The 22,128-nt window shown below is 45.8% G+C and overlaps 1 protein-coding gene across 1 annotated transcript in view; it reads left to right on the top strand.

Annotated features, from left to right (window-relative positions):
• Window positions 1-22,128, top strand: part of LOC126470138 (probable E3 ubiquitin-protein ligase makorin-1) — a 122,181-nt gene that overhangs the window by 25,759 nt on the left and 74,294 nt on the right. The window contains exons 3-5 of the mRNA XM_050097754.1: window positions 2,442-2,527; window positions 2,626-2,831; window positions 17,741-17,952. Of these exons, the coding sequence (XP_049953711.1) occupies window positions 2,442-2,527; window positions 2,626-2,831; window positions 17,741-17,952 (504 nt within the window). The remainder of the gene's footprint in view (window positions 1-2,441; window positions 2,528-2,625; window positions 2,832-17,740; window positions 17,953-22,128) is intronic.

Below are 22,128 nucleotides of genomic sequence, written 5' to 3'. Positions count from 1 at the left end.
CCACCTCTATGTCCAAAGCAAGTTGATGTCCATGAATGTCATCCATTAGGACTCCAAAAATATGGAACCTGAACTGGAGTTCCTGAGTTGGGGATAGAACACTGCTGATCCTCAGTAATTGTAAGCCCTCTACATGCTTCAGTCACCACCGTGAGGCATGAGGGTGGAATGTTGTGTGTCATAGGAGCAAGGATCCTGGGGTAGCGATTTGGATCATGAGGATGGTACAATCCTGTATAAAAGAACTACAATAGAAAAGCATGCTACGTGTCATTGGGATGAGGAGTAGTGACGAAACATTCATTAAAGAACTACCTGTGGGGAACCTGGTGTTACCTCATTTGTATACGACAGAACCACACAAGTGGGTCTCTGTTGATGATTCCTCATTTCCTTAGTTGCTTATGTGAAGCAATTGGATCCTACACCAATTTACCAACTCCCAGCAGTTTGGGTGGCCTATTGGGTGGTATTAATAACCATACAACAGAGTGTGGCTATCATACACCATAGAAGTCTTCTCAAAACAAAGAAAGTACTAACAGTAACAGACCACATCCAGTGGTAGGCTATGCCCCTCCACAGGAAAGATGTCTTTCGCGGAGACAAGACTAAGGATGGTGTTCATCACTGGTAGGATATACTACACTATACCTATCCCAGTCACTTGGAGATGGCAGTTAGTAGCTGCTGTTCCTAAGCATTACAGAAAATTGTCATAGGCAGAACGTATTTCCCACTTTGTGGCCCACTTCTTTTAAACGAGCTCAAGAAGATGTAATTAGTCAACTTCGTAGGCGAGCTATACTTCCAGGGATTTTAATACACACTATGTGCTTTAGGAGTTGGCCACCCCCAGTCCCAGCAGTAGAGTTCTCAAGAGTCTCCTTGCATTAGAAGATACCTGTTCCCCGAACAGTAGTAAAGTGACCCATTTGAACTAAACCACAGGTTCATCCTCGGTCACTGTGACCTTGTGTTTCCTTATCCTTGTAGATTTATTGTTGAATGGCAAGTGAACACTGATCTATGTTGAAGAGGCTATTTTCCTAACTGGGTACATTTTTTTAGGCGGAAAATACTCAAATTGGGTGCCATAGAAATCTGTACAGTCAGCTATCAAAGTAGAGGAGGCACCCAGGAGTAGGTGGCGCACACAAAATATTTGATCCAGCTTGCTCCTAAGCACAGATACCAAAAACTACTGTGCACCTTAAGAGGCAGTGTGTTCCTAGGTGAATTTAAGTATTTTGTAGTCATGGGCAGGTAAATGACAGTGAAGAATCTAGTCCAAAACAATGGAAGAGAACGTACAGCCATTTGAGTGCTGAGGCAGGAAGTTCTTGGAAACCATAGAATTGAAGATTCATATTGCCAAAATCTGAATAATTCATCTCAAATATTATTCGTCCTTCGCTGTTGACTTTGCAATGATGTTAGTGAAAACTATGGTATGACTCAAACTGAGACAGTTCTGGGCTAGACAGTGTTTGTATTGCGGAGGTTGAAGGGTTGATTCTCCGAGCCGTTTTGGTGCAGTAGGGTGCCTGTCATCACCATCCTGAACATTGACAGTGTCAGACATTCTCAAAAATGTTTCTAATGTGTAGCGTTGTGACAGTGCCATAGAAGTAATTTTTGTAGGGCAAGGCTAATCTCTGCAGTTTGTTAAATGCATACTTTTATATTCAGTAATGGGATTGCTAACCTGCTGTTTCTCAAACGATTACCATTGCCATGTCATCAGTCTGTTAAAAAATGTTTGGACCATGAACCTGAGGCTTTGTTGGCCAGATGACCATGTACCAAACAAGGTGATGCAGTGGTAAGACACTGGACTTGTAGTTACGAGGACAGTGGTTAAAATCCCTGTCTGGGTTTCCATATTTAAAATTTAAATTTAAAAACATTTAATATATGTTTTTTCTTAAACTGAGATGCAGGCAGACAATGTAGTGCTTTTCCATGTTGGTTATACATGTGCTTGACAATGACAAGTAGTCAAAATTAGCTAGTCACACGATTAAATAAAAATCTCATTACAGCCTACTGTGAATCATGTTTACGTTTATTTTCTGTATTTAAGTTTTCCGTGATTTCATAAAATCACTGTAGTTTAATGTGGGGATGGCTGCTTTGGTAGGACATAGCCGATTTCCTTTCCCTTCCTTCCTCAATTGAAATCTGTGCTCTATTTCTAATGTCTGTCCAGGTTGATGGTATGTCAAACCCTCATCTTTCTTCTCCAAGTAACTGTGTGACTGAAACAGTTGTCTCTAGTGTTATCTTTATGAAGTTCATTGTCGCAGAAATGTATTTTTTGCAAGTAGTTAAATTCTTCAGGTGTATTTAGGCATTTTAAGTTTTTCAGTTACTAATATCTCATTAAATAATTAATTATGTTTGCTAATATAGATATTTCCACTGTTCCTTTCTTTTAGCTCTGTGCCTTTTATGAGTGAAGAGCAGGCAGATAAGTGGGCAAGTGCTCCAGAGTTCCATCCAGCATTCACATCGAGGACGGGACGTAAGAATTTCATAAAATACAATTCCATTTGTACTAATCCAGTAGTTCATTTGCTGTAATGCAATATCATTAAACAAATATTTCTGTCCTTTTTATAGGAGTTAAGACATACGCTGAGGCAGTAGATCCCTATGCACCGAGGACACAAACAAAACTTGCTACAGGTGTACAGTTCTGTCCATATTATCATGTAAACAGAGCTGAGTTGCAGCTTTGCCCATATCTGCATGGTGAACTTTGCCAGATCTGTCTTAATACCATACTAGATTTTGAGGATACTGAAGAGAAACGGGAACACATAAAGGTAAGAAGTTTGTTTTTATAACACTTTTGTGTAGTTGTTTGTTTGTGTGTAGTATAGAAAAATGTGTCTTACGGGTGTTACTTTGTGCCAATGGATGTGCTTGTTGAGTGAGAGTTATTCAATGAGTGTGATATTTCTTTTTGAAAGAACTGGCAGAGTTAGTAATAAAGGTATATGGAGCCATTTAACAAATTTCATTTTTCAATTAGAATTTGAGGTGACTAATACTATGATTTTCGAAATGTACATGTGGTACCAAACATGATCAGTGGACTGAACAACTGGAATGTTCGTGTAAAGGATGTGTGTCAATACTTCGACATTTAAGAAATTTCTTTAGTGCATGATTTTGGGTGTTACCATGGAAGAATGAGAGATTATTGAATTCCTGTAGAAGGATGCAAAAGTTAGTATCTGTACTACTGTGCTGCTAGTGTTGCATGTATCACTATTTGAAGTGAAGTTGACAAATGTTTGAAATTTACTCATAAGATCGGATGTTGTTACTTCAAAGAAACTAAGGGGTAGAAGAGAGCTTTACTTAATGAGTGATCATTGTCACAATTAAAACCTGTTAAAAGCCAGCATTTTGGTTTTATCACTAACATGTTACTTGTACCACCTTCAGTAACAATTTTTTTTTTTCAATCTTTTTTTTATCACTTAAAATTCTCAATTCATTATTGTTTTCAATGTGATACAGAAAAAGGGGTGGGGTTTATAATGAGATTAGTGCTTTCCAGCGGCAGGTGATTGGTTGCAGATTATTTGTTCTGTGTAGCTTATAAGCAGAATTTTAAAATCACTTTAGGATCCAGCAAAGAGAATTCCTGTCATGAGGAGTTTCTGAAATACAAAGAAGGCGATAAAGTTTTCGTAGAGATGTATGTTTGCAATGCAAAACCTTTGTTACCAAATTGGCAGTACAAGTAAAACCTTACTAATTCTAGGGAACTGGGACTGAATAGAGCTCAAATTTGGGAAAATGAAGTGACAGTTCAGAGACCTTCCATTTAAAAATAGATTCAGAACTTGATGTTCGCACTACTTTTGCGAAGAAAGTTGTTTTGTCAGATAACATATCGCTTAGTTTGATTTAGCAACAATGTTATAGTAGAAACTCAAACATTTGCTGTTAACACAAATGTAATACATAAACTACTGTACAGCTGTTACTACTTTATATATGTTATTTTTGGAAAAAGAAGCAATAGTTCTTTTTTTCTGAAGAACTTCTGTTCCTAGCATCATTGGCCCACCGTCTTAGTAGAAGCATAATTTCAGCTGGTGTCGTCACATTTTGTTGCTCCACGTAATACAGTGTGAACTCTAATGCTTCCGTTTTATCATTATGACTAATTTTGTTGGGCACCAGTATTATCCTCTTCATCACCAGAGTCTGTTTCTTTTATGTACCATTTCCACAATAACAGTCAGTCACTTTATACTGGTTGTCCTGGTTCGAACACATTTGCCCTTAATTGTTATGTTTTTCCACACCCAGAAATATGTCGATTCAAATCTAACAACTGTTGGTTTTATTCTGATAGTGCCATTGTTGCTTCTATCTTTTTTTTTATCCCCCCACTGTGTTTCTCTAAGAGAATTTTCCAAAAAATTTTGGTGTTTCTGATATTAAGTGGTCCACCTTCTGCAGTGCAGTAGGTAACAATCTTCAGACTAATTTTTTCGGGCAGCTTCTATTGATTGGTACTCATTGTGCGTAGAGTGCAGAAGTGATCCCAATAACTTATGCCAATACATTTTTTCCAGACATGCCAGCTTTCCTTGCTCCATTGGTTTTAAAACGCTAATAAGATTGGGAGTAAAAAATTGTGATATCTCTACTACAAAGTTCTTCAGCTTCGAGATGATATCCTGCGTTGTCTAGAGTGAAGATTGTCTTAAGTGGTAATTTTTTTGGTTGTCAACTGTTTCCTTTATCACCTGTCACCTGTGACTTCACCTATGCTCAGCTGTGCTGCTACCTTTTTATAGTCTCCCCACTGTGGAATATTTTTAGTGCTAAAACTTTCATCTCCTAAGAAACAAATTTTCTCTTGTTTTTGAGGGGTCAGCACTCATATTGACGCAAAATGGCAGGAACAAAATAAACATGATCTGACTACATGTACACAGCACACTGAACCTGAGCAGACACTGGCCAACTGGCAATGGGTGAAACAACAGTAATGGGTAAAGTGGGCACAATTGTAAATGATCTATGGGTGCACATCTTGGCTGCAGATGATACCCACTTCCTCCCCCCCCCCCCCCCCCCCCCCCCCTGCAGGTCCGGAGGTTGGAATAGGCCCGAGGTATTCCTGCCTGTCGTACGAGGCAAATAAATGGAGTTTCACATGTTTCGGCCTTTATGTGATGGTCCCCTGTAGGGTTTCACCTCCATTCTTAAAAATTTTCCCGAAGAGTGAGCCAATTGTGGAAGGGTGCCTTGCAAGGTGCATCGTGTTCATCGTGCATTGAGATCTTTAGCCCACTTTCTCATTGTCGCATTGCAGTCCTGCCCATTCTCCATCTCTTGGATGAGGACACCTTCCTGGGTGCGTTTTCCACCATGCACTATGCAGTGTCGATTTCTGTGTCAATGATAACCATAGACTTCGTTGCACCTTATATCCAGCACGGTAACCAGTCCGTTTTGGTGGGGCTGTCATGTACCCTGTTGGTTGTAGCTCCCTGACCACACAGGGATCACTCTGTTGATGCCTGCACTGTTAACTCCCCACGTATGCCAAGGGGTAGATGCCTACCCCATGGGGCATCGGGACTCCCGGCAATGGCCATCCTGCCAGGTGGCCTTTGCTGTGGCTGGGTGGCACCCGTGGGGAGGCCCCCTGGTCGGAGTGGGTGGCATCAGGGCGGATGACAAGCGATGAAGTGTAGTCCATCATCTCTTGCTGGTGGTGAAACACCAGCAGTCTCTAAGCGATCATGAGCTCAATTCAACGCACAGAAGTCTGACTGCAAATCGTTCCCCTCTCAGGCCACACTATGGGAGGATCGTCAGGCTCAGGATGGCAGCGGATCTTATTCGCCCCAGTACCTTGTATGTTCGAGAGCTGATGGGCAATCTTTCACGATGATGAAACCTCAGTTTTTGGTTGAGCATTTAGAGGACAAGTTCGGGGAGGTGGGGGCTTGTCCAAAATGAGATCTGGGTCAGTCTTGATCAAAACAGCATCCTGTGCTCAGTCGTGGGAGTTACTCGCTTGTGACAAGCTGCGTGATGTTTATGTAACCATCACGCCCCATAAGAGGTTAAATATGATCCAGGGTTTCATAATTCACAGAGACCAGTTGAACGATGAGCTGCGCGCCAATTTAGAGCGGTGAGGTGTACGTTTTGTCTGGTGTGTCCACCGGCATCTGAAGGATAAACAGGTTGCCACCGGTGCCTTCATCTTGGCCTTTCAGGGTGATATGTTGACAGAGAAGGTCAAGGTGATGGTCTACCGGTGTGATGTAAAGCCCTATATCCTGTCCGACGCGGTGCTTTAAGAGCTGGAAGTTCGGCCATATGTCGTGCCGCTGTACTTCCAGTGTCGTATGCCGAGATTGCGGGCGCCCATCACATCCCAATACTCCATGTGCCCTGCCTCCCATCTGTGTCAGCTGCAGAGAGCACCATTCGCTTTGCTTGCCTGACTGCAGGGTTCTCCAGAAAGAAAGGATAATAATGGAGTACAAGACCCTGGACCGACTGACCTACACTGAGGCTAAGAGAAAATTTGAACTCCTGCATCCTGTGTGTATGGCATCGTGATCGTGTTACGCCGTCGCTACAACAGTTCTGGCACCATCAGCTCTGCCAACCCAGGTGACCTCTCAGAGCCGGAAGACTACACCTGCCTCCTTGATGGTGGGGGGCATTTCCCTCCCTGTTGCTCCTGCACCACCTACTTCAGGAGCAAACCCCCCCCCCCCCCCCCCCAAACATCGGGGACATCCGTCCCCACTCCTAAGCAGGAGAAGCCTAAGTCTCCTTCGGCTTCTCTCGCTAGGAAGGGGTCCCTTGGGTCACTCCCTTCACAGGTTTCTTCTAGTGGGAAAGACACACACATCAGTGGCTGAAGAGCCCAAAAGTAGCTGGTCATAGGGCTTCACACTCGTTCTCAGTCCTGGAGACGGAGCCAGTGAACTCCTCCCAGCCAGGTAAACCCAAGCAGCAGTGAGCGAAATCCAAAAAGAAAACCCCTAAGACCAAGGAAACTGCTGTGGCACCCACACCACAACTACCTACAAGCTCTGTGTCCGAGGATAGGGTGGAGATTTTGGCGTCCTCCTAGGACCTAGATCTCGCCAGACCCTCAGACACAATGGATATAGACTGCTCAGGCAATAAATCGATGGCAGCAGGTGACCCAGAGGGGTAAACTGCCTCATTGAATGTTCCATGCCTTCCCAATCTCACGATGTCATCCTCCAGTGGAATTGCGGCGGTTTTTTCCACCGCCTGGCTGAGCTACGGCAACTGTTAAGCTTTAACCTGCTATCTGCATTGCCCTCCAGGAAACCTGGTTCCCAACATTGTGGACCCGTGCCCTCCGCAGCTATAGGGGATATTACAGGAGCTGTAGTGACTTTAATCGAGTGTCAGGTGCAGTTTGCGTTTATGTTCTACACTCGGTCTCTAGTGAACATGTGCCCCTTAAAACCCCTCTTGAAGCTGTGGCTGTCAGAATAAGGACGACGCAGGAAATAACTGTCTGCAATGTATAACTTCCTCCAGATGGTGCAGTACCCCTGAATGTATTAGCTGCACTGATGGATCAACTCCCTAAACCTTTCCTACTTCTGGGAGATTTTAATGCCCTTAACCCCTTGTGGCGTGTGCTTACTGGCAGAGGCAGAGATGTTGAAACTTTACTATCGCAATTCGACCTCTGCCTCTTAAATACTGGGGCGGCCACACATTTCATTGTGGCTCATGGTAGTTCTTCGGCCATTGATTTATCAATTTGCAGCCCAGGACTTCTCCCATCTATCCACTGGAGAGCACACGACGACCTGTGTGGTAGTGACCACTTCACCATCTTCCTGTCACTGCCCCAGCGTCAGGCACACAGATGCCTGCCCAGATGGGCTTTAAACAAGGCATACTGGGAAGCCTTCGCCTCTGCTGTCACCACTTAATCTTCTCCACATGGTGACAACTATGTGGTGTTTAGAGCAGGTAGCTACAACGATCATTTCTGCGGCGGAAAATGCAATCCCTCTTTCTTTAGGGTGCCCCCAACGAAAGACAGTCCCTTGGTGGTTGCCTGAAGTCGCTGAAGCAATTCAGGAGTGTCGGCGGACTCTACAGAGGCATAAGCAGCACCCTTCCCTGGAGCACCTCATAGCCTTTAAACAGCTCCGTGCCCGTGTTCACTACCTTATCAAACAACAGAAGGAGAGTTGGGAGAGATACGTCTCCACCATTGGGTGCCACACGTCACCTTCCCAAGTCTGGGCAAAGATCAAACGTCTTTTCGGGTACCAGGCCCCAACAGCTGTCCCTGGTGTTATCATAAATGGCAAGTTACGTACTGACGCAAACTGTGCGTCGGAGAATTACCCCAAGCCTTTCGCACACTCGAACGGCGACTGGAAGGGAATGTCCTCTCATTTACTGCATGCTGCAGTGAATCCTATAACACCCCATTTATAGAGTGGGAGCTCCTCAGTGCCCTTGCGCATTGCCCCGACACAGCTCCTGGGCCAGATCAGATCCACAGTCAGATGATTAAACATCTCTAATCTGACTACAAGTGACATCTTCTCATCATCTTCAACTGGATGTGGTGCAATGGCATGTTACCATTGCAATGGCGGGAGAGCACCATCATTCTGGTGCTCAAACCAGTAAAAACCCGCTTGATGTGGGTCACTATCGGCCCATCAGCCTCACCAACGTTCTTTGTAAGCTGCTGGAAAGTATGGTATGTCGGCGGTTGGGTTGGGTTGGGTTCTGGAGTCACGTGGCTTACTGGCTCCATGTCAGGGCCGCTTCCGCCAGCATCGCTCTACCACTGATAATCTTGTGTCCCTCGAGTCTGCCATCCGAACAGCCTTTTCAGATGGCAACAGTTTTGACTTATGTAAAGCATACGACATGACTTGGTGACATCATACCCTTGCCACATTGTATGAGTGGGGTCTCCCGATTTTTATCCAAAACTACATGTTGCTGCGTACTTTCCGTGTCCAAGTTGGTGACTCCCATAGTTCCATCCATATCCAGAAGTATGGAGTCCCTCAGGGCTCTGTGTTGAGTGTGTCTCTATTTTTAGTGGCCATTAACTGTCTAGCAGCAGCTGTCGGGCCCTCCGTCTCACCTTCTCTGTTTGCAGACGACTTCTGCATTTCGTACTGCTGCTCCAGTACTGTTGCTGAGCGGCGCCTCCAGGGAGCCATCCACAGGGTGCAGTCATGGGCTCTAGCCCACGGTTTCCAGTTTTCAGCCGCAAAGTCGTGCGTTATGCTCTTCTGTCGGCGTCGTACTGTTCATCCAAAACCCGCACTTTACCTTAATGGCCTCCACTCACTGTAATGGAGACTTACCAGTTCCTAGGACTGGTTTTCAATGCCCGATTGACTTGGCTCCCTCATCTTCTTCGGCTTAAGCAGAAGTGCTGGCAGCACCTGAATGCCCTCTGTTGCCTGAGGAACACCAATTGGGGTGTAGATCACTGTACACTGCTGCAGCTCTACAGAGCCCTTGTCCCCCCCCAGGGGGTCCACAACTCTTTTGTGGACACGTGCGTAGCGAGCACGGGACCCCGAGCTAATGTGGCCCTCCTTCCTTTCCGGGCTGCATACCTTCCCTTCCCTTTCCGCATCCCTCCCCGTCCCCCATCTTCGCCCCCCCCCCCCCTCACCTCTGGCTCTTTCCTTCCCTTTCTCCCCCTCTGGGAGTATGGTTTGTGCCTACATCCGGAGATGGACGCTCGAAACTGTTCCAAATTCCTTGCTTTTACACTTGCAAGTCCTCGTCCTTCCTCTGTCCTTCTCTTTTCCTTCCCCTTCTCCTTGCCCTTTTCTCCGCTGCGGCGTTTGAGACCCCCTTTTCTTTCCTTTCCCTTTCTCTTTTTTCCTCCCTGTGCGTGTCTGAAGGCCGACCCACGCACTTCCATGCGTAACCGGTGACGGGGTAACGCGTAATTCCCCGCCCCGGGTAGACAGGTAGGACACGTACGTACCCCCTGGTAACGGCCAGGCCCAGGGAGGGGTGATTACCCGAGCTGATACCTTCCGAAAGTGCCGATTGGTCCCTCCGTCCGTTTGTCGGGAGGTGTGACCTGAGGTGTGAACAATCACCTAAGGCGGGTGTGCCCTCGGTGAGGGCCCCCACAAGGGAGGAGCGCGCCATCGGAGACGCCGGTAATCATGGGGGATTCTTCCGCAATGGTTTCCTCACCTTCCACTATGTCTGCTCACAAACGTAAGTTCACTGAGTCTCAGCCACAGACGGTTCTTCCATCGTTGCCACAGTTCCTTGTTGTTTCTCGGTCTGACGAAGGTCACGACTTTTCCACGGTCAACCCTTTCATTATTCAGAAAGGTGTCGACGCAATTGCGGGTCCTGTAAAGTCTTGTTCCAGATTACGGAATGGCACCCTGTTGTTAGAAACACACAGTGCCCTCCAGGCTCAAAAATTGCTGCGTACTTTTCTGCTCCACACCTTCCCTGTCCGGGTGGAACCGCACCGTACCTTAAATTCCTCGCGTGGAGTCGTTTATACACGCTCCCTCGATGGATTGTCTGATGAAGAAATTCAGCACTATCTGTCTGACCAAGGCGTCACGGCTGTTCATCGGGTTATGAAAAGGGTTGACTCGAACATCGTTCCAACCCGCACTGTCTTCTTGACATTTGACAAAGTTCAACTCCCATCAAAAATCAAAGCAGGCTATGAGATAATTTCCGTTCGCCCTTATGTCCCAAACCCTACGCGTTGCTATCGATGTCAGCGGTTCAATCACACCAGCCAGTCCTGTTCCAATCCGGCCAAATGTGTTACGTGTGGCAGGGATGCCCATGAGGGTGCTTGTCCACCTCCATCCCCTCGCTGCATCAACTGTATGGGTGACCACGCTGCTTCCTCTCGAGATTGCCCTGTTTTTAAGGACGAAAAGCTGATCCAGGAAATAAGAGTGAAGGAAAAGGTGTCGACCTTTGCTGCTCGAAAGTTACTCGCCAGTCGACAGCCCACCGTGCCTCAGAAAGGAAAATACAGCGCTGTCCTTGCTTCTCCTCGGCCAACAAAGGAGGCGGCCACGCAGACTTGCGACCTCACATTTAGTACCACGGTCGTCAGATCGGCCAGCGCAAAGATCGCCCGTTCAACCTCACCTCTTTCGCCTGCCCACTCTATGGCTCACCCTTCGTCGGGTTCTGCTAAATCTCGAGCCCCAAAGTCAGACGCCAAGTCTTCAAAAAAAGAGCATTCTCGTGAAGAGTTTTTACGTACTGCAACTTCACAACCATCGGTTCCTCCTTCATCTAAACATACCTCCAAGAAGGCTACGAAGAAACACAGTTCCTCTCCTTCTCCGCCAAGGCGTGTCCCATCTACAGCACCACCTGGCGGAAATCGCCCTCGGCCATCTTCTGTGTCGCCGAGGCGCACTGTTGGTGGCCGGTCAACTGGCCGATCGTTGGTGGCAGGAGCTGCTCCTGACCAACCTATGGATCAGGATCTTCTGCCTTCGACTGAATGCCATTCCATGCTGTCGGTCGCAAGCTCTGAGCAGTCGTTGAGTTGACAGCACCCTTGGTGACGTTCCTCCATTTTCTGTTCACCCTATGTCCATTATCCACTGGAATATCCGCGGCATTCGCGCCAATCGGGAGGAATTGTCGATCCTCTTACGATCCTACTCGCCGGTCATCTTCTGTCTTCAGGAAACAAAGCTGCGTCCCCATGACCGCTTTGTTCTCCCTCATTTTCAGTCCGTCCGATATGACCTCCCCTCTGTTGAAGGCACTCCAGCCCATGGAGGACTCATGATTCTGCTCCACGATACTCTCCATTATCACCCAATCCCCTTAAACACTTCCTTCCAAGCTGTCGCCGTCCGTCTTTCCCTTTCTGGATACACGTTCTCTCTTTGTATGGTATACATTCCATCGTCTACACCAATGGCACGAGCTGATCTCCTTCATCTTCTTGATCAGCTTCCACCCCCCTATTTGCTGGTTGGGGACTTCAATGCCCACCACCCGCTTTGGGGATCTCCACATCCTTGTCCACGTGGCTCACTATTGCTAGACGTCTTCCACCAAGCGGATCTAGTCTGCCTCAACACTGGGGTCCCCACATTTTTGTCTGCCTCCACGGCAAATTTATCCCATTTGGACCTTGCGGTCGGTACTGTTCCGCTAGCTCGGCGCTTCGAATGGTTCGCCCTTGATGATACACACTCGAGTGACCACTTTCCATGTGTTCTTCGACTGCAGCCTCAACTGCCATATATGCGCTCGCGACGCTGGAAGTTTGCCCAAGCCGATTGGACACTTTTTTCGTCTCTAGCGACATTCGATGACCGTCGCTTTCCCAGCGTCGACGATGAGGTCACACATTTTACCGACGTTATTCTCACAGCTGCGGAACGTTCAATACCACGCACCTCCGAATTGCCCCGGCGCCCTCCAGTTCCTTGGTGGAACGAGGCATGCCGTGACGCAATACGTGAGCGGCGACGTGCTCTTCGCATTTTCCGTCACCATCCAACTTTGTCCAACTGTATCCGATATAAGCAGCTCCGTGCGCGATGCCGTCGCATCATCCGCGATAGCAAGAAGGCAAGCTGGAAATTCTTTACTAGCTCATTTAACAACTTCACTCCCTCCTCGGAAGTTTGGAGTCGGCTTCGACGGTTCTCAGGCGCGCCTAGTTTCTCCCCGGTCTCTGGGCTCACTGTCGCGCATGATACCTTAGTGGACCCCATCGCAATTTCTAACTCATTGGGTCAGCACTTTGCTGAGATTTCGAGCTCTTCAAATTACCCGCCAGCGTTTCTCCCGAAGAAACGTGCAGTGGAAGTGCGACATCTTGCTTTCTCCTCTCAAAATCGCGAAAGCTACAATACTGTTTTCTCCATGCGCGAACTCCAACATGCACTCTCTTCTTCTCGCTCCTCCGCCCCAGGACCGGATGGTATCCATGTCCAAATGTTGCTGCATTTATCAACCCATAGCCTGCGTTACCTCCTTCGCCTTTATAATCGAATTTGGACCGACAGTACCTTTCCCAGGCGATGGCGGGAAGCTATTGTCGTTCCCGTTCCGAAACCTGGAAAGGACAAACATCTCCCCTCTAGCTATCGCCCCATTTCTCTCACGAGTAGTGTCTGTAAGGTTTTGGAGCGTATGGTGAATTACCGTTTAGCTTGGTGGCTGGAGTCCCGCAGTCTTTTAACACCAGCCCAATGCGGATTCCGAAAGCATCGTTCTGCTGTTGACCATCTTGTTGCTCTCTCCACTTATATCATGAACAATTTTCTCCGGAAACGCCAAACGGTAGCAATATTTTTTGATCTGGAGAGAGCGTACGATACCTGTTGGAGGACAGGCATCCTCCGCACACTGTTCTCTTGGGGCTTTAGAGGCCGGCTGCCCCTTTTTCTTCGCGAATTTATGGCAGAGCGCACATTTAGGGTGCGGGTGAACACTACTCTCTCCCGTACTTTCTCCCAAGACAACGGGGTACCCCAGGGCCCCGTGCTGAGTGTTGTACTGTTTGCCATCGCCATTAATCCAATTATGGATTGTCTCCTTCCTGATGTCTCGGGCTCCCTCTTTGTGGACGATTTTGCGATCTACTACAGCTCTCAACGGACCAGCCTTCTTGAAAGACGTCTTCAAGGATGTCTCGATCGCCTCCACTCGTGGAGCATCGAAACCGGCTTCCGTTTCTCACCCAGTAAGACCGTTTGTGTTAATTTTTGGCGACGTAAGGAGTTTCTTCCGCCCTCCTTACATCTAGGTCCTGTCAACCTTCCGTTTTCCGACGTCGCTAAATTCTTGGGTCTGTTTGACAGAAAACTGTGCTGGTCCTCCCACGTTTCCTATCTTTCGGCTCGCTGTCTGCGTTCCCTTAACACCCTCCGTGTCCTGAATGGTACCTCTTGGGGAGCGGACCGGGTGGTCCTTCTCTGCCTCTATCGCGCCTTAGTGCGCTCGAAATTGGATTATGGAAGCATAGTCTACTCCTCTGCTCGGCCGTCTATTCTTCGGCGTCTCGACTCTATCCACCACCGTGGATTACGTTTAGTGTCTGGAGCTTTTTACACCAGCCCTGTGGAAAGCCTTTATGCTGAGACTGCTGAACCTCCGCTGTCCAATCGGCGGGCAGTCCTTCTGAGTCGTTATGCTAGCCATCTGTCTTCCATGCCTGCTAATCCAGCCCATAACCTTTTTTTCGACGCCTCCTTTGATTTTGGGTATGCAGGCCGCTCCTCCTCCCTACTACCTCCGGGAGTCCGCTTCCATCAACTGCTCCATTCTCTTTCCTTCCGCTTTCCTAAAACCTTCTTGACAACTTGGGGTACAGCACCGCCTTGGCACCGTCCCCGGATCGACTTGCTCAGAGACCTATGTCAATTTTCCAAGGATGGTACCCCTACACTTGTTTACCGTCGGGCATTTGCTGCTCTATGTGCACAAATGACGGAAGCCACATTTATTTACACCGATGGCTCGAAAACATCGTTAGGTGTAGAGAGTGCCTATATTGTTGGCGACACCCCAAATCACTTTCGGCTTCCCGACCAGTGTTCGGTTTATACTGCGGAGCTTTACGCTGTTCTCCAGGCTGTCCACTACATCCGCCGCCATCAGCGGATACAGTACGTAATCTGCTCAGATTCTCTCAGCTCTCTCCTAAGTCTCCAAGCTCTTTACCCTGTGCACCCTCTGGTCCACCGGATTCAGGACTGTCTGCGCTTGCTCCACCTGGGGGGCGTCTCAGTGGCGTTCCTCTGGCTCCCGGGACACGCTGGTATCTGTGGAAATGAGGCGGCCGATATAGCGGCCAAGGCTGCAGTCTCTCTTCCTCGGCCAGCTCTTCAGTCTCTTCTGTTTACCGATCTACGGAGCGGTTTATGTCGCCAAGTTACTCATTTATGGCATGCGCATTGGTCAACACTTCCCCACAATAAATTGCGGGAAGTGAAAGCCGTTCCTTGCGCTTGGACCTCTTCCTCCCGAACGCGTCGTCGGGAGGAGGTAATTTTAGCTCGACTCCGGATAGGGCACTGTCTTTTTAGTCATCGACATCTTTTAAGCGGTGATCCTCCCCCACTCTGTCCCCACTGCTCTCAGCTGTGGACGGTCAGACACCCTTTAATTGAATGCCCCTATTTTAATCCGTTACGCTCCCGTCTACAGCTATCGCCTGATCTATCGTCGATTTTAGCAGATGACACGCGCTCAGCTGACCGCGTTCTACAGTTTATTAGTGACAGTGAAATGACGTCAGTCATTTGAAGCTTTTTTTTGGGGGACAACCAACCCCTTTCTATAGTGGACTTTTAAGCATTCCTTCTGCCTTTAGTTTCTCAAATTTTCTGACTTTGTTTCCATTGCTGCTGATTTTAAATTTCGTTTTTTTCCTGTTTTCTACGTCACGGGCTGGGCGCTAATGACCATAGAAGTTTTGCGCCCTAAAACCACAAACAAAAAAAAAAAAAAAAAAAGAGCCCTTGTCCAATCTCGAATTGACTATGGAATTGTGGTTTATGGTTTGGCAGCGCCTTCAGCATTGCATTTACTCGACCCTGTGCTCCACTGTGGGGTTTGATTAGTGACAGGAGTTTTTAGGATGAGTCTGGTGACCAGTATACTGGTGGAGGCTGGTGTCCCTCCACTGCAGATCAAACATGCACAACTGCTTCCAGTTACACAGCACACATTTGTAGTTCCCCTGAGCATTTGAATTACAATCTCTTCAGTCCATCTCCCTCATCAGCGGCCCAGATTAGGGCTAACAATTGCGGTTCCTTCTCTCCGAAATGGAGTCCTTCCCTTTACCACCTTTACTTGCGGTCCGTCCATGGTTTACACCTCGGCCACAGCTTCGTCTGGACCTTTTGCATGGCCTTAAGTACTTCGTTAACCCTGCCGCTCTCCGCTGTCACTTCCTCTAGATTCTTGAAGCGTTCAGGGGCTCTGGAGAGGTTCACATCGACGGCTCAATGGCTGATGGTCATGTAGGCTTTGCATATGTTCATGGAGGACATATTGAGCAGCACTCCTTGCCAGTTGGCTGCAGTGTTTTCACTGCAGAGCTGGCGGCCATATCTCACGCTCTTGAGTACATCCTCTCATGCCCTGGCGAGTCATTTCTCCTGTGTACTGACTCATTGAGCAGCCTACAAGCTATCGACTAGTGCTACCCTCGCCACCCTCTGGTAGTGTCCATTCAGGAGTTCATCATGCCCTGGAACAGTCCCATTATTCCGTGGTGTTTGTGTGGACCCCAGGACACGTCGGAATCCCCGGAAAGAAACTTGCTGACAGGCTGGCAAACCAGGCAGATGTGGAAACTGCTACTGGAGATAAGCATATCCAAAGCTAACCTGCGTTCTGTCTTACACCGCAGGGTTTTCTGGCTTTGGGAGACAGAATGGCAGAACAGCGCGCACAACAAACTGCGTGTCATTAACGAGACTATGAATGTGTTGAAGTCTTCCATGCAGGCCTCTCGCAGGGAATCAGCTGTCCTCTGCCGGCTTTGCATTCGCCATATGTGGCTATTGTTTTGCGTACCTACTCCATCACAAGTACCCACCTCAGTGTCGCTGTGGCTCCCAAATGACAGTCGTCCACCTCTTGCTGGACTGCCCACTTTTAGCCGCTCTGCGGCAGACTTTTAACTTTCCCAGCACCCTGCCTTCGGTGCTGGGTGACAATGCCGCCACATCAGCTTGAGTTTTTAGTTTTATCCATGAGAGTGGGTTTTATGCTTCTCTGTAGGTTTTAGCACATGTCCCTGTGTGTCCTCCACCCTAGTGATTTTAGGGTGGAGGTTTTAATGCGTTGAAGAGTGGCTGGATTTCCCTTTTTATTCTCGTGGTTGGCCAGCCACTGTAATCTGCTTTCATGTTTTACTCTCTTCTGTTTCTAGCGTCTTTGTTTTCTTGTTCTCTTTTGTTCCTTTTAGTGTTTGTTGCTTGCCTTCGTTCTTGTGGCTTTTCCTTTCTTTCCGTTTTGTGTTATATGTTCCATCCGTTTCATTCTCACACTTGTGGCATCGTTTTATTAGGAACAAGGGACCAATGACCTCATAGTTTGGTTCCCTCTCCCGCCCTTAAACCAACCAACCAACCGTACACCCACTTCCTCTGTATTTTTGATTTTACATGTGGTGTTCTTTTGATTTTTTAACATAGTCATGTCATGCACCTTGGATCAAAGGGAGGTTTGGTTTTACCAGAGCTTGGATTACTGAGGTTTACAGTAGTTGCCTATTGAGAGAGATTCTGTAATATCAGTGAAAACTGGTGTATGTGCAAATTTGGAACATAGACCATGGGAAAACATTATGTAACTAAGCCACGTTGGCAGATAAAACAGTAGCGAGCAGTCCGTAGCTTGCAGTGACTACATAATATGCTCTAATGTATTGAAAGTTTAAATTTGCAATCCTAATCAGCTTCTTGATGGTAGGTATGTTCTGTTAACAGTTTGCCTCAGATAAGGGAGAAGTTTGTGTATTATGATCAGTTGAAGTATGATGGCAAGAAACACCAAATGTTCGATATATGAAACATTAGCTGGCCCTTAATATTTGCATAGTCTTTCTCATATCTACATATCAAGTTTTTAGTTTTTTTAGTTTTTAATAAATGTTACAGATTGTAGATTAGAATCCGGTATAAACTATTAACTTCTTTTAATTTAGGGTTGCCTTGGAGAACAAGAAAAGAGGATGAAAATGTCCCTTGCCATCCAGAAGTCCAAAGGGATCACTTGCAACATATGCCTGGAACCTGTGAAAGAAAAGACTGCAGGAGAAGCTCGTTTTGGTCTATTACCAAATTGTAATCACTGTTTTTGCATCACGTGTATACGAAAATGGAGGCAGGAGACACGATTTACAAGCCAAATAACCAGGTATTTTGATCAATTGAATAGCAACATTATGAAAACATTTTTGGAATATTGTATTAAATTTAATTGTTTGGATCACATCAATGTTGTTTTATATTAATCCATAAGATTTCCAATGCACATATTTCTTGATATAGTTTTGATCAGTGTTTATTTGTTCCAACATTTAATGTGAAAATGAAAATCAGGTTGTTGAGTATTCCTTTTGAAGTTAAAATTGAGATTGTTGAAGGTTTCTTTTGGAATAAAGGAAATATGTTTTATATTATATCTGTCGTTCTGTATGTAATTCTGTTAACAAACAAAATATGACTGAAAGAAAGTGGGAGAGTGAGAGGGATGGAGTGGCAATCACTCAAACAAAGTCGTTCCATTTCAGTCAGCATGGAAAAGCATGGAAAATTATTTGACCATAAATTTTAGTTTCACTGTGTGATTGGAAGAAAGTGATCACTGAAATGAGTAACAGGATAAAGACATTTGGAGAAAGTACCTCATGCAAACTGGTGATTGGGATGTTGGTAGTTTTTGAACTGTTAAGTGCAACTGCATAGTCACACTAGAGTAGTGAGCTTGCTCCGGTTATCTCTTGTACTACCTTAGCAGCCAATGAGCTGACGGAACTTAGCAGGAGCTAATGGAGGTGCCAGTCATTTGACTGTTGTGTACTTGCTTAACGTATCTGGGCAGCTTCTGAGTAAATAGAAGCTTCTAACAAATATGTTCCCTCCTGTTGTCTATGGTGCTATCACTGATGATGATGATGATGATGATGATGATATGGTCATTTGACAAGACAGTGAATAGATAAATGCACACTGTTCTATAATGTACTTCATATGTCTGCCTCAGAAGCAAATATATTAAAGTTGGTATAGAACCACGGTTCCCTCGTGCAAACTCTGTCGAAAAAAAAAAAATCAAAATCGTGCGTGCATGTGTAGGGGTCTCTCTCTCTTTCTCTCTCTCTCTCTCTCTCTCTCTTTCTCTCAAGAAGGAAGAGAGCAGGATTTCCTGCAGAATTTGTCATATGTCAGCCATTGTTTATTAACCTATGTATAAAGTGCACCACACACAAATAAAATGGTTTTGCACCATTCCGTTGTGGTTTTGCAATGGCGAGCCCATACTAATTCCTTCTTTGTTGCTTCAGCTAACACAGTGGTAAATTGTGTTGTCATATGTCCAAGTGAGTAGCAGTGATGCAATATAAGCTGTGAGCTAGGTAAAAAAAAATTTACAGTCCATGTAAGGAAATGACACACATGATGAGCTAGTCCTACAGTCGTTGCATAATGAGGCAGTTGTCAAAGAGATAATGAGTAATCGAATAAGCGGTTGGCTGGGATCTGATGCCGCTGTGCTATTTAATCCTTAGTGTGGATCATTACTGTGGGGTAACACCTGTCTGCGGTAACAGTGATGTAATGAAAGCTTATTTCACCATAGTTTCATTAAACAGTTACTGAGCTCATATGATGTAAGTTTATTTTATCATTGTTTAATTAAACTAAGATTAAACCATGAGTCTGCTCTTACATATTTATCTTGTTAACTTAGACACCTATTCTGTACTTGGATACAAAGTATACCACATGCCTAGTTAAGTTACGTAAATTGGTCCTCCCGCATTGGGGTTAATTCCACTGTTGATAACTTCCAGTGTTAATCATCTTGGGTTTGTGGTGGTGCTAGTGTGTACTCTGTTTACCTTCCACAGTGCTTAATTGATGCAGCTTCTCCTTGAAAATGGCAGGGTGTGCTCTTGTTGAAACTGTGGCAGTTGTCAATGAAGTCACTCGGCTGCATTCCCAGAAGTTATTTGAACATTATGATATGTCGGGAGAAACCCAGATCTCACGTTCCTCCCCATCTTTATGGGGAGGAAATGTATGTTGTTTGCATAGGTTGGATAAACTTCACAGCAGTAGGGTAAAATTGCAATGTGCATGCTAGTTTTTGCTGAGGTGTGGTGAGCAAAATATTGCAGTGTTTTCCCAAGTTGTGCATAGTATTAATTATCCTGCTTCCTATCACACCAAGCAACTCACTGGCCTACCTCTTGTTCGTGGAAGGATCAATTATACTTGTAGACAGCTTGATTTTTGTTTCTGTGAGGGGTGCTTTATGTTTACTTAGAGCTGATCCAGATACTGTTATTTTACTTTCGGAGAAGGACAGTGATACCATTGTTTTGGACAATCTAGATTACATTCGGAAGAGGCAGCGTTTACTGTCCAATTCAGTGTAACGTAGTATTGGTGCTGACCTCACAGTGTTGAGAGAGACTAATGACCTTGTGAATAAAAGTTCCTTGTTATGGAAGATTATCTAGTGTCTCAATTCTGATTGTGCTGTCTCCCCTAGGTTATATGACCTCCCTGAGGTCCACAAGGAAGGAGCTCCTCTTTGTCCATTTGTGAGTAACATTGGTGCTCAGACGTATCTTGTAGCGAAAAACCTTGTTATTCTGAGCCCTACAGTAGGTTGGTGTAAGCACCACATTAAGAACTTGGGGAGGATCTTCGTTTGCGTAAGGTGGGTGTCTACTGTATTCCTTGCAATTGTAGCAAGTCATATATTCGTCAGACTATCAGGACTGTGGAGCACCGGTGTACTGAGCAGAAGCGGCACACACGCTAACAACCAGCAAGCGAATCCACGCTGCAGAACTTTGTCTCACTGGGTACCGGTCGTCCTATGGAATATAACACGGAGATTCTGGCATGCGCTTCCAGCTACTGGGTTACTGTTATTAAGGAAGCTGTTGAAATTAAATTAGCAAGTAACCTTATGAATAGAGATGGTGGATTTTGTTTAAAGTCTGCATGGGATGCTGCTTTCTCCATTGTCAAAAAACAGTGGGACAGAGTTTGTTGCCTCGCCCATTGGTTATTAATTTCACTATTGATAACATCTGACATCAGTCATCTTTGGTGTTTGACGATGCTAGTGTCTGCGGTTCATGTGAGTGTTACCTTTCTGTAGTTTCTATGAAAACAAAGGTTTTAAACTCCCTTGCACAGCACTTACTTGGTGCAGTTACTCCTTAAAAATGACAGTGTGTGCTTCTATCAAAATATTGTCGGTTGTTGACAGCGTCACCTGGATGCATTCTCGTAAGTTATTTGAACATTGTATAAGTCGGTAGAAACTCAGGTTCATCTTTAAACCAGTGCCGCCACCTAAATTGTATATTATTCGCATTTACTTTGAGGACTACACACACACGGGGGGGGGGGGGGGGTGAGAGATAGAGATAAATATATATAGAGAGATAGAGATAGAGAGAGAGATAGAGAGAGAGATAGAGATAGAGATAGAGATAGAGATAGAGATAGAGATAGAGATAGAGATAGAGATAGAGATAGAGATAGAGAGAGAGATAGAGAGAGAGAGAGAGAGAAACCATCCTGAAAGACGGCACCCACTCTCCGTTGAAAGAAAAATTATTATGAAACTTGTGTAGACTCTTGGAACACTTTCTGAACTCAAACTTAATAGGTACTTCAAAGAGAATGACCTCCTATGTGCCAGTTAGTGTGGATTCTGAAAACAGGGTCAAGCAAAACCCAACTCGCATATTATTCACTTTCATCCTCAAAGCCATGGATCACAGCAGTCAGGTTTAACTTCTGAAAAGCATTTGACTCAGTTCCACACAAAAACCTAAAAATGAAAGTGTTATCACATGGGATGCAAAGATTGGTAACTTGCTTTAGATGTTTAGGAATGTAAAATTGTGCACTTAACAAAATGAAAAATGTGTTATTGTAGGACTAAAATATCAGCGAGTCACAGTTGGAATTGATCAACTTGTACAAATACCGGAGTGTAGAAGTTTGTGTGGATGAGAAATGGAATGATCCCATAGGCTCACCTGTAGGTAAAGCAGAGACTTTGGGTCATTGGGAGGACACTGGGAAAATGGAATAAGTCTACAAAGGAGATTGCTTACAAAACCCTCGTGAGACCCATCCTAGAATGTTGCTAAAGTGTGGGGTACCCATACTACATGGGCCAAACAAGGGACAGCCAACACACACAAGAAAGGGCAGTGAGAATGATCACAGGTTTGTTTGTCTCATGGGGGGAGCATCATGGAGGTGATGAAAAACCTGAACTGGCAGATGGTTGAGGATAGATACCCACTGTCTTGCAAAAACCTATTTTCAAAGT

Source organism: Schistocerca serialis, chromosome 3 (assembly GCF_023864345.2).
Source record: "Schistocerca serialis cubense isolate TAMUIC-IGC-003099 chromosome 3, iqSchSeri2.2, whole genome shotgun sequence".
Taxonomy (NCBI): Eukaryota; Metazoa; Arthropoda; class Insecta; order Orthoptera; family Acrididae; genus Schistocerca; species Schistocerca serialis.
The sequence above is the reverse complement of the archived record's forward strand: the minus strand, read 5'-3'. Positions and strand labels throughout refer to the sequence as shown.